General features: G+C 46.3%; 1 protein-coding gene across 1 annotated transcript; it reads right to left on the minus strand.

Annotated features, from left to right (window-relative positions):
* Nucleotides 1-1,267: 1,267 nt before the first annotated feature.
* Nucleotides 1,268-5,091, minus strand: LOC117003421 (leukotriene C4 synthase-like). The gene is made up of 5 exons (XM_033073347.1): nucleotides 4,932-5,091; nucleotides 4,006-4,105; nucleotides 2,932-3,002; nucleotides 2,617-2,698; nucleotides 1,268-1,999 (listed from the first exon to the last, which is right to left on the minus strand). The coding sequence occupies exons 1-5, from the start codon at nucleotides 4,987-4,989 to the stop codon at nucleotides 1,873-1,875; spliced, it is 438 nt and encodes a 145-aa protein (XP_032929238.1). The 5' UTR covers nucleotides 4,990-5,091; the 3' UTR covers nucleotides 1,268-1,872.
* Between the last annotated feature and the right edge of the window lie 5,795 nt (nucleotides 5,092-10,886).

Here is a 10,886-nt window from a genome sequence, read left to right on the forward strand (position 1 = left end):
TTTAACGGTGTTCTGTGCATCCAAGGGGAGAAGTCGGCTACAATCTCACTGCTGAATCATTAATTTCCCTCCTCTGAGTCATCCTGCGGCCCTGTCACACACAGAGCGGACACAAGCGGGGCTGAGGTGGGCAGGTTGATACAGAGAGATGAGAAAACTGGTTGTAGGATAAAAGACAGAGATTGTGTCTGCAGCACCAGTGAGCACCCACTTGGACTAACCCCAGAAAGCAGAGTTTTGATGTTGAGTCAGGACCTGCACCAGCAGCTGGGGCTGGTCCTTCTGCATTTACTCTCTGAGAGGTGACTGGTTGTGCTGATAAAAAGGTGAGGTCTGAGGAATAACTTTGGGAGATGGTAGGACCTGCTAATGCAAAGGCTAAGTGAAATCTCATTGTGAAATCTGTTCCTCCCTGACCTTGCTAAGGCATAGCCAGAGTTAAACTGTGCTCAGACTTTTCTGAAATGTGTCACCAAAGATGCCAGTAGAAAAAGTCACTGTTTATCTTGCTGTGATATCTGAGGATTCCGGTGAGGATGGGGCCCTGCTGCACTGAAAGCTTTGTAGAGACAAATATTGTACAGTTATTTTTGTTTGGCTTTAAGCCTCACTCTGCAACATTTGCCAGTTTCAATACAGCAGCATGACTCCAAGGCAGGAGAGCCTGAAAGGGAAATGGACTGGGGGCTTTGCTGGAGAAACCAATTTAAAATGCATAGGAGGAAAAGAAACAATGTGAAAAATTAATCATTTCCTCCAAAAAGCCCCTACCTTTTGTTCTTACAGTCCAGATATGCCTACTGCTAGGAAAAGGAGGGCAGAGCATTGGGCTTTACAATGTGGTTGGACTGACATTGTGCTCATGCAATTATTTTCACTCTCTGTGTTTAGTGTGAATTCCCCCCATGATGACACACAGAGCACTGCTGGCATTTCCTGAGCTGTGACACCAACATGAGGGCATCAGTGGCCAAAAGCATCAGTATTGTGAATACTAGATTCATGAAAATCCAGCCCCTCCTGATGCAGGAGGGACCTGAGCACCTGGGTAAGCCACTTTTTGGTGCTGAGTGGCTCAGCACCCAATCCACGAGCTCAACATCTCCAAAAATCGCTTCTCCCTCCTCAGAGCTCTCCTCCCATGGCACACTGGGTTACAGGCTTCACTGGACTGCTTGTCAGGGAAACAAAGGCAGCCACCTTGCACTCACACACTCACATTTCTGTTCTCTGCTAGCTGCAGACTCACAAAGAGACATCCAGGACAGCAAGTTCAGTGACCTTTTATTTGTGCCTGTTGTCACTGGGCCAAGTTTGGAGTGGCACGTGCAGCAGTGGTGATGAGTTTGCACTGTCCAATTTACAGCAGTGGCTGGTAACCAGCACGGTTGGTGGCTGCTCCAGTTTATCCCTCATCTCTTTTGTTATGTCTCAGCCCACATCTGGTTCCAAACAAATGCCTTTCTTAGGTGTGTGCCTTGGAAAACTGGCATGAATCTGTGTTCTGTGCCCGGGTGGAGGGCAGAGCCACTGGAGCATGGGGAACACATGGCACTTCCTTTTGTCAACCCACTGGAAAGCTCAGACTGAGAGAAGAGTTTGCTTTTATGTGTCCTTGTTTGGGATTGTTTCCGCACCAGACATGATGGAGCTGCCAGATGTGAAGCACTTGGCACACAAAGTGCCATGGGGGAAAAATACCTCCTAAACAGCTCAGCAGTTCCTGCCAGTGCTGGACGGTGAGGAAGGAGGTGTTAAAAACTTGGGCTTGGGTGGATTTCTTATTGAGGGCTGTTGAGTTGCAGACAGTCTATTAAGGCAGGCAGAAAGGAGCAGGACTCGAAGATGAGGACTGATGAAGCACAGAGTGGGTCATGCTGTGAGAAGCTGGAGGACATTCAGCCCCACATGGTGAGAGAGGAAGAAATGCAGGATGCCCAGGGCTGACACTGCAATGAGAATCCAGAGAACTCCAGCGCTGAAGTATATGGGGGCGAGTCTGGTGGGAGAGAGGCAGCTGCTGACACCGAGATTCCCATCTGGGGACAGCCCCTTCCTCCCTGCAGCAGTGGGTGGAAAGGCAGTCCCTGGCTGTCCCCAGCCCTGTACCTGTGTTGTTGCCCCAGCCCTATATCCATGTTCACATCATGGCTCAGAGACGAGGCTGAGTCATGCAGGAACCCCAGAGCACCCAAGAGTCTTGAGCTTCCTCAAAGTACATTATATTCCCAAGTACAACCCCTCAGGGGTTACCAGGTACTCCACTGAGTGCTGCTGTATGTGTGTGTGAGTGTGTAACTGTGTGTCTCTGTGTCTGTGTGTGTGTGTAACTCTGTGTGTGTGTAACTGTGTGTGTGTGTGAGTGTGTGACTCCGTGTGTGTGAGTGTGTAACTGTATGTCTCTGTGTCTGTGTGTGTGTAACTCTGTGTGAGTGTGTAACTGTGTGTCTGTCTGTGTGTGTAACTGTGTGTGTGTGTGTGTGTGTGACTCCGTGTGTGTCTATGAGTGTCCTAGTGTGTAAGAGTCTGCAAGAGCAGGTGTATAAGAGTGTGCAAGAGTGTGTAACTGTGTGTAAGTGTGTAAGAGCATGCCAGAGTGTCTGTGAGTGTGTTTACCTTTCTGAGGATGATGCCTTGTATCCCATAAAGTAGCAGTAGCGGGCGTAGAGATAGAGCAGGCCCAAGGCTGCAGCCAGACCTGTATTTAGGAGAGATCACAGTGACCATCTCCAAAGGCTTTTCAGAGCTACGTGGAACCAAGGAGGTAACCCAAAGCAAAGGAATAGAGACCCTGTGTCCTCTGTTCTACCCTCCCATCAGAGTCAGAATTACTGCTTAATTTGTTGTTCAGAAGTTGATCAGGACCTGAGTACTGAGGCAGCACACAGGGAAACAGATCCAGTTATAAACCAGGTAATGGGATATTCTCACCTTGATGGAAGAAGAGTCCAGCCTGCCACAGAAGAGCCAGGAAGATGGGAAAATACTCAGAGGAGTTCACCCTATCAGGAAAGAGAAAGGTCATAAACTAGGGAAAGGAAGGAAGCTCTTCCTCTTTTGTTTCCTCTAGCAGTTTCTGGGCTTTTGCTTTTTACAACTGATGTTGCCATAAAAACCCTCTAGGTTTGTTCCTTTTCCCATAGTTGCTCTCACAGCTTTATTCACAGAAATTAAACAGTGGAAAGAACAGGGTCTCCAGGGTACAAGAAACTAAGTAAAAGATTCCCAGGTCAGACTGTGCACAGAAAGGCTCCATGAACCACTCCCACTGCTCCTTCCCAAGTTCTGCAGCTCAAACCCTGCTGTCGATGCCCCAAAGCCCTGAGCTGTAGGGAAGATCTGTCCCTCAAGTAGATAAGGCCAGAGCAGCCTGGGCTTTGTGCAGGAGTTGGAGGGAGCACAGAACTGCTGGGATTGTTTGTATGCCATGCCCTGTCCTCCCAAAGTATCACCAAAAGATGCTGCATGAAGCTGAGTCTGGGCTAGTGAAGGAGCAAAGAAAGGGGTGGCTGAGGGGTTCCAGCTTCAGCTACTCAGTTGTTTTTTTTTCCTGTGGTCAGCTACAACAAAAAGTGGAAGCTCCTCCCTCCCCACTGCAGCCCTGGTGCAGAAGTCACAGCAGAGATGCTGGGTTATCCTCATCCCAGCTCCAGCTGAGATCTCTCTAGGAACTCATCGTTCCCTGTGAGTGAGATTCAGAGCAGGGCTGAAGCTGCCTGAGGTTTGGACAGCGCTTGGATAAATCCAGTCTTGTCTCAGGCATCAAGGGTTGTGTCTTTGGGAGCCCTTCACTGCACAGCAGAGATTCCTGAGTGTTTCCTATAAGCAACAGCTGGTTTAGGACTCAAGAGCTAACCCAATCCTGATGTTGACTCTTCAACCCATTAATTAACCTCAAGGGAGGTAATTGTTTAATTACAATTCCAGGCAAGGAATAGCAAAGCAGGGGAAAGGCAGTGCAGTTACATGAGATCTGACAAACATCGAGTAAGAGGGGTTTCTTACTGTGCTCGAAAGATCCTTTCAAATTCAGGAGGGCCTGAGATCTTTGGAGGTGAAATGCCAAACAGCCTCCTAGCATAGATCACCTGGAGGAAGAAGTAGGCTGCAGCAAAAGAAAGAAAAGTAGCAGTGGTCAGTCCTATGGCTGGGTACAGTGGAGTCAGGAGCTGGCCAGAGGCTGGGAAAAAAGATCTGCAGTGTCCTCCTAACTCCACATCCCACACAGCAAAGAAAGTTAGAATAAAATCCCAGGTACCTTTTAGATAAGGAAAAGGAATAACCCAGAGCTATAATGAAGCAAGGAATATACACTCACATACTACCAGTATTATTTGCTTTCTTGCATAATCAGCAGATGGTGAAATTGTTACACAATTCAGATGTACTTTTTAAACTGACAATTTCAAGGGTTTTTAAATATTTTTATTTTTTCATCTTCTAGGAAAAAGTTTTTTATTTTTATTTTATTTTTATGTTTTCCTCTTCTGTATAGCTGATGCCACAGATAAGCCAACCAGACACTGAATTAAATTGTCACACAATGTGGATTCATGGCTGGGAGATGTTCTGTGTGACCCACCACAACCCATCCTTCCACCTTTTCACACCACAGAGCTCTTTGTATGCTCACATCCACATGCACTTCAGGAGCTGCTGTAAACGCAAAGAAGGAAATTCTACATATTTTTAGAGAAAAAGATCTACCAAAAAATTCTGAATGGAGGGAGTCAGTTCACAGAAAGAGCTTCCTGTGTGCTCGTTTGGTTGAATGCTCTCCAGAACCCAGACAAGGTATCAGTTCACTGTCTGAAAAGCAGCGAAATGCCAGTGCAACAGGAGATGTTAAATATGAAAGCAGAAGGAAATCAGTGGAGTTACAGTAGATTGATCCAGCCAGTATTTGAGCACATGCATCCAATCATCCCTACCTTGCTCCAGGACTCCCAGGACTGTCACAGCTGCCAGCCAATGAATCTGATCCAACATACTGACGTTTCCAGACTCTAAAAAATCTTGATCACAAGTTCCTCTGGCCAGGTTCAGTCCTTGCTGAGGTGGCAGTTTATGATGGTATCTAGCAGCCTAGGTTTGTTCTAATTGAATGAACAAACAAGCCAAAGATTTAGTGTGTGGTATTGACACCCAGGAGGAGCCTGGCTGCCTGTTATCATATGCACTGTGGAAATGGAAATCAGTGGAGAGAGGTATAATGGAGCATTTCCGTTCCTGCCCGCCCTTTTCCAGGAACGGAATTATGAGGAAGTGGAAAAGCCAGTAGAGAGACAAATGTGAGAGATAAGGGAACTGGGAGCTGAATGGATGGACAAATCTCAATAGTCCACTAATCCATTCCCCCCAGGGTATTTGCTTTAGGCCAGGGCACATCCCCTTGCTGATGTTGCAGGAGAAACCAAAGCTGTGTTTGGTCTGTTGTGTCACACCAGAGCACAGGCAGCATTCCAAGGTACAAGTCCCTGTTTAGATAATTCTACACAGACTCTGGAGAGCCAGTGTTGGGCACAGAGAATAACTTACAGCCACAACACTGAGACCCTGTGTGAACAAAGCTCTGAGGGGGTAAGAGAGGATGTGATAAAGTATAAAAGATTCCTAGATCTGTCCTGCACACTGATATTTATCTGGGGATGGGTCCTGCAGAATGACTGTCAGACACCAAGGGGGTTTCAGAGCCAGACATCATCCCAGAAGGGCTGGGAGATGAGCATTTAAGGCTTCTGATCAATCCTCAGCCCAATGAATTCTCACCATAAACACCAGAGTGAGTTCTTTGTGGGGAAAAACCTGCAGAATTCATCAAGACATAGCAAAAAGAAAATTACATTTTCACATGTCAGAAGAGACCCATTTATCTAGTTCCCAGCTTAGCAGCACAACAGCTGCTGCAGACAGAAGCTGCTGGGACCACCAGCTTTGTTTCCTTCTTCTCCCTTTATTCAAGGAATTCTCCTATCAGACCAGGAAAAAGGAAGGCAGGTTAAGACAAAGTGATTGCTGAACACCACTGTTATAGAAAGTTATATTAAAGCAGTTTACAGAAATTACACTGTACACCTGATGTCTTTGATAGGCTTTCTAAGAAGCAATATGCTGGTTCTGGTTTTCTGCCTCTCTATAAGCTATAAAGGCACCCAAAATGGCTATAATAATGTCCCAGCTTAGTATTTTTCCAAATATCAAATACACACCCCATTGTTTTTCTAACACCAGCTCTAAGATTAATTCCTTTATATCAGAATTGAAACTTTTTCACTGCAGTGACTGTTCAGAAGTGTGAGGAACACTGCGTTTTGTTCTTTTCTATTTAATTGTTCAAAGAAATTATGAACTTCCCTGTGTAAGCTCAAGAAGGGCAGAGGTCTTGCAGTGCTTAATGATCTCTGATTTCCAATTTCCCTCTGCTCCTGTCTGATAACAGCCTCCCAGTGAAAGAAAATAAAGAAAACAACTGAGCAGAAAAGATTTGAGCTTACACCTCCATCAGATGACAGTGCTCTGTAAGCTGCATCAACAGTGTCAAATGTTTATAATGGAATCTGGGACAGGAGGAGCTGCATAGACTGCCACAGAGCACTCCTACTCTCTGGATCATCACTAAACACAAAATACTTCTAGTCTCATCATTTAGCATGGTCTAAATAAAACAAAGGCCAATAGAAACATGAATGAATAAACAAGCACAGATGTCTCCCCCCTCCTCCTCCCTGCTCCCTAAGCATAATTTTTCAAGCTGTTTTTTAAACTCCTGAAGAGCACAACCCTTTCCTTGTCCCTGTGTCTCACCATCAGAACTCTATTTTCCATTCTCCCTCAGTGCTTACAAGGAACAGGCACAAGTTCCTTGTGGTCCCAGCACCAAATGCCCCTGGGTGAGACTGTCACAGGTGGGCAGTCTCTGCACCTGCAGACCACAGTGCATTGTGATACCTTACCCTCTGAGGCTGACATGGACAAGTTCCCTTCTAGGCAAAGGCAAGTCTTGCAGTCCCAGGTCCACCTCAGGGTGGATTTGCTGCACAGGAGCTACTGAAATGCTGTACCCCTCTCCCACTCCCCGGCTCTGCACTCCAGCTATGCCATTGTGAATGTGGCTCCACCTCAGAGTCAGAGTGCACAAAGTCCTCATACTTCCCACTGAGTCATCATTGCAGGCATTTCTGTGCCCATGGTCGCTTCTGCCACCTCTTCCTGCAGCCAATAATCCTTTCTGCCTTCTAATTTTCACTGTGGGGCTACACTCTGAGCTGAACTGTGACACCAAGAGGGATTAACAATAATCTTGGGAAGAAAAGTGACCAACACAATGCCTGGGAGGAATTTTCAGCATCTGTAGAGTTTATGGCACCTATTACTTGCCCAGAGCAGCAGGGCAGGGAGAAGCCAGCAGTGCTGAGTCCAGAACCATTACATGCAGTAGCATCCCCTGGAAATGCATTTCAGGAGCAGACAACGGCTCAAGAGCTTTCTGTGGGTGGAAGGGAGAATATTTTGCAGATGAGCAACTCACCCTTCAGCTGTGAAGCATGGAGGTGTCTCATTCTTCCAATCCCATTGCACAAATATGGAAATATCTCCTAGTGCAGGTCATACTTGTGCTTCCTTTCCCTCGGAATCCTTTTGCAGCCCCTACGTACATCCAAACCCGTGACTGTGGGATTGCTTGCGAGAACAGTTACAGTCTTTGTAACAACCACAAAGAAAAAAGGAGGGGAAGATTCAAAAGATTCAAAAGGAATCGAAAGATTTTTTCCAACAGAGAAGAAAGAATTTTTCTAGTTGGAGAGAAAGAAAGAGCGCTCAGCCTCAAGCAACAGAGTCTGCTCAAGTCCAGCTCTTCAGGGCGGGGTGGTGGGGTTGGCAATGCGCCCTCGTGATCTCCCATCCCCTTGGAGGCTTCTCTTGACCTCACATCCACACGTGTTGAGATTTCTCTGAAATTCTTGAATTTTCCATCTGGAAAAGGACGCGCTAAAAATACGGCAAGAAAAAAAGAATTCTTTATTTTTTCCTTAGGAGGGCACAACTGGCCACATGTTCTCAGGAAGTGGGGACAGCTGCAGACAGTTTCTGCTCTGTGATTCCAAACAGACTCAGAGCAAGACCTAAGCTGGATCAGATCTCCTGAGTGCATTGAAATGTGTTCTGGCTTCTGAATTTTGAAAAAAACATTAAAACTTTGCATGACAAGAATAACCATGTCATTCTAAAATGAGCATCCATCCAGAGGGTCCTCCTTTCACAAAAAAGCAGCTGGTTGGTTTTGTCAGCTATATCCATGTTGGCATTCTACAACTCATCTCTTGGAGTATAAACTCATTGTATATTGGAGATGTGACTTGGCCTGTTCATCCAGACAAATTTCAGACCATATTTCCAGCATTTATGTATCTGTGGCAGACCAAAGAGGTCACATAAATGTTCACAAATATTTAGTTATAGCAAAATTTCTTAGGGCCAAACCAGTCTCTGGGCTGTTTGAATGCGTCTGCACGGAGCAGGACCACAGCCAAGCACCTATTGACAGCACTTCTTGTCTCAGTAAAGGTGAAGGGCTTCACTTTAGAGATCAAACAGGGAAAACATCAAAAGTAATTTTCTAGAAAGCAAGATGGAAAACCGAGTCTTTGGAAAACCACATAAATTAATATATATACTCATTTTTAAGGGATAATTTGGAGAATTTTTTTTTAGAGTTTTATTCTAATGGAGTTTGTTGAGCTTTATCCGTATGCACATTAAGTCTGACTGAAGGGCACATCAGCATAAAAGCAATGCCAAAAACTCTCCCCTTAATTCATCATCTGAAGGCACCGGTACATGCAAATGATTTATAGTCCTTCATTTATTATCAACATCCGTTAAAAGTATTAATTAAATGTCTCTCTTGCCCTGCCTTGTCTTGTGTTACTGTCACAATACCAGGAAAGCCTTTCCTGTGTGTTTTGCCAATTTTCCTGCCTCCTGTTCAACAGAAAGTCAGGAATAGCTAATAAACAAAAAGGAACAATGCCAGAAAGTGGCTTGCTTGAAGAATAAAACTCTGGAGCAATAAGTGCATTTGTCAGGGAGGGGGAGGATTTCCCTTTGCACAGGGACAAACAAGCCTTTCAAACATCTTTGGAAGCTCTTATGTTAATATATACTTAGTATTATCCTACAATGATGTGGGAAAAAAATTGCAAGTGTACAGGGTACATCAGAATACATCAAAGTCTGAAGAGCAGACATGAAGTGCAGCTTCCCTTTTCCTGAATTATAGAGGTGAAGAAATAGAGCTGTTCAACACTTCTGTCTTGTTTGGACCAGCACACCCAGGTGCTGGCTGGCCTTAGCTGGTTATGACATAAAGCTGGGCAAGGCATTGGAGAGGGGCAGAGTGAGGACCGCCCTAAGGAGACATTTTCCAGGGGGAAGACTGGAATTCCTAATATGTCTCCTGCAAAGAAGAGACTCTAGGCTTGTCAGAAACATGGAAAGAATTAGGGGAGTTTGCTTGAAGTGGGGAGGTGTTGCTGTGCAAAGGAATATCTTCAGGGATGGGGCAATCAGGAGGGCACTGATCCCTCTGCCTTATGGTGACTTTTCACGCCAAAGTTCAGTCCCATATGGGGTTGAAGGAAATGGTTTGGGGGGGATCTGCCAAATGTTCTCACTGGAGATGCTCTCCTCTCCTTGCTTAGAGCTGTGGGACTGTGCCCAAACCTGAGTCCTGCTGAGCATCCTGCCCTGTGTCACCCCATCCATGACACTGGGACACAGCTCAGCCGGTGAGATATATACTGTATAAATAATAAATAATAAAATTTTGTAAATAGAAATACAGAGGGTGAGACCATGGGGTGTCCAGCCATCAGCACGAGGCCCATGGACAAAATTGCACAAGGGCAGAAGGCACTGAGGGCAGGAAACTGACAGATGTTTCTCTAGAGCTCCATTGACGTCAGCAGTCTCAAAAAGTTTTGAAATGTATCTTCAGAACGAATCAAAGGCAAACTCTGTGAATGAAAGCAGACAATTGTTCAGACTGTTCTTTGAACTCATTCACTGTCATCCTAGAAGATGCCCCAAGTGATGGGCAGGGAATGGAGCCCAGGCAGCGGGTGGGACACTGCCAGCAGTGCACTGGAAGCAGAGTGAAGAGGCTGCCTGGGTCACACAGCACTGAGCACAGAGGGACACAAACAGGCTCTGCTTCTTATCCCATCTCCAAAGGAGAATTTTAACAGAGCCAGCCTCCACATGTCCTGCTGGCACCAGACCAGAGTGACAGCAGCACCTACAGATGATGGGAGCATGATGTGAGTGTGGGAGCAGACAGGTTTTTGGTTACTGGCCATCATTTCTTGCGGCCTTTGTGTTGCAGGGACTGGCCAAGGTCAAGCTGACCTGTGTGTACTCAGCAGTGGTGGCAGCTGCAGGGAGAGTGGGGCTGGGGACTGTCCCTGGGGAGAGCTGCCACAGGAATGTGACTCCTCTAGCCTCATGTGGAGCCCAGATTCTGTGTGAAGGCTGACCCAGCTCTGCTTTACCCCAGCAAGGGCAGGTAACTCCTACCCCAGCATCTCAAGCTGGGGGGCACCATTTAAAGTACCAACAATGGAGACATCTTCTGAGCCTTTCCCTTTCTGTTCCAGCTTCTGGGTTGTAAAGCTGGGCTAAGAACAATCCCAGAGGTGCCACTGGGACCAGGCACCATCCTAGAACTTGTCTTCTAGCATCTTCTGAGTGACTTCAGCCTCCCCAGCTGTGGGGATGCTGGCCCACAGTGACAGGCAGCGAGGAGCTGTGCCCTGGGAAGCCAGGACAGTCAGACAGGGTTGGAAAATCTTCCTTTTCCCAGAGGCCTTTAAGAAGTATGAACAACA

Source organism: Catharus ustulatus, chromosome 15 (assembly GCF_009819885.2).
Source record: "Catharus ustulatus isolate bCatUst1 chromosome 15, bCatUst1.pri.v2, whole genome shotgun sequence".
Classification (NCBI taxonomy): domain Eukaryota; kingdom Metazoa; phylum Chordata; class Aves; order Passeriformes; family Turdidae; genus Catharus; species Catharus ustulatus.

Excerpts from the sequence above, each read along its gene's own strand:
- LOC117003421 (XM_033073347.1), bottom strand. The coding sequence starts at position 4,989 with ATGTTGGATCAGATTCATTGGCTGGCAGCTGTGACAGTCCTGGGAGTC. Across the intron at positions 4,106-4,931 it reads CCTGGGAGTCCTGGAGCAAG|CCTACTTCTTCCTCCAGGTG; the intron begins GTAGGGATGATT and ends CTTTTGCTGCAG. Across the intron at positions 2,699-2,931 it reads TGGACTCTTCTTCCATCAAG|GTCTGGCTGCAGCCTTGGGC; the intron begins GTGAGAATATCC and ends TCCTAAATACAG.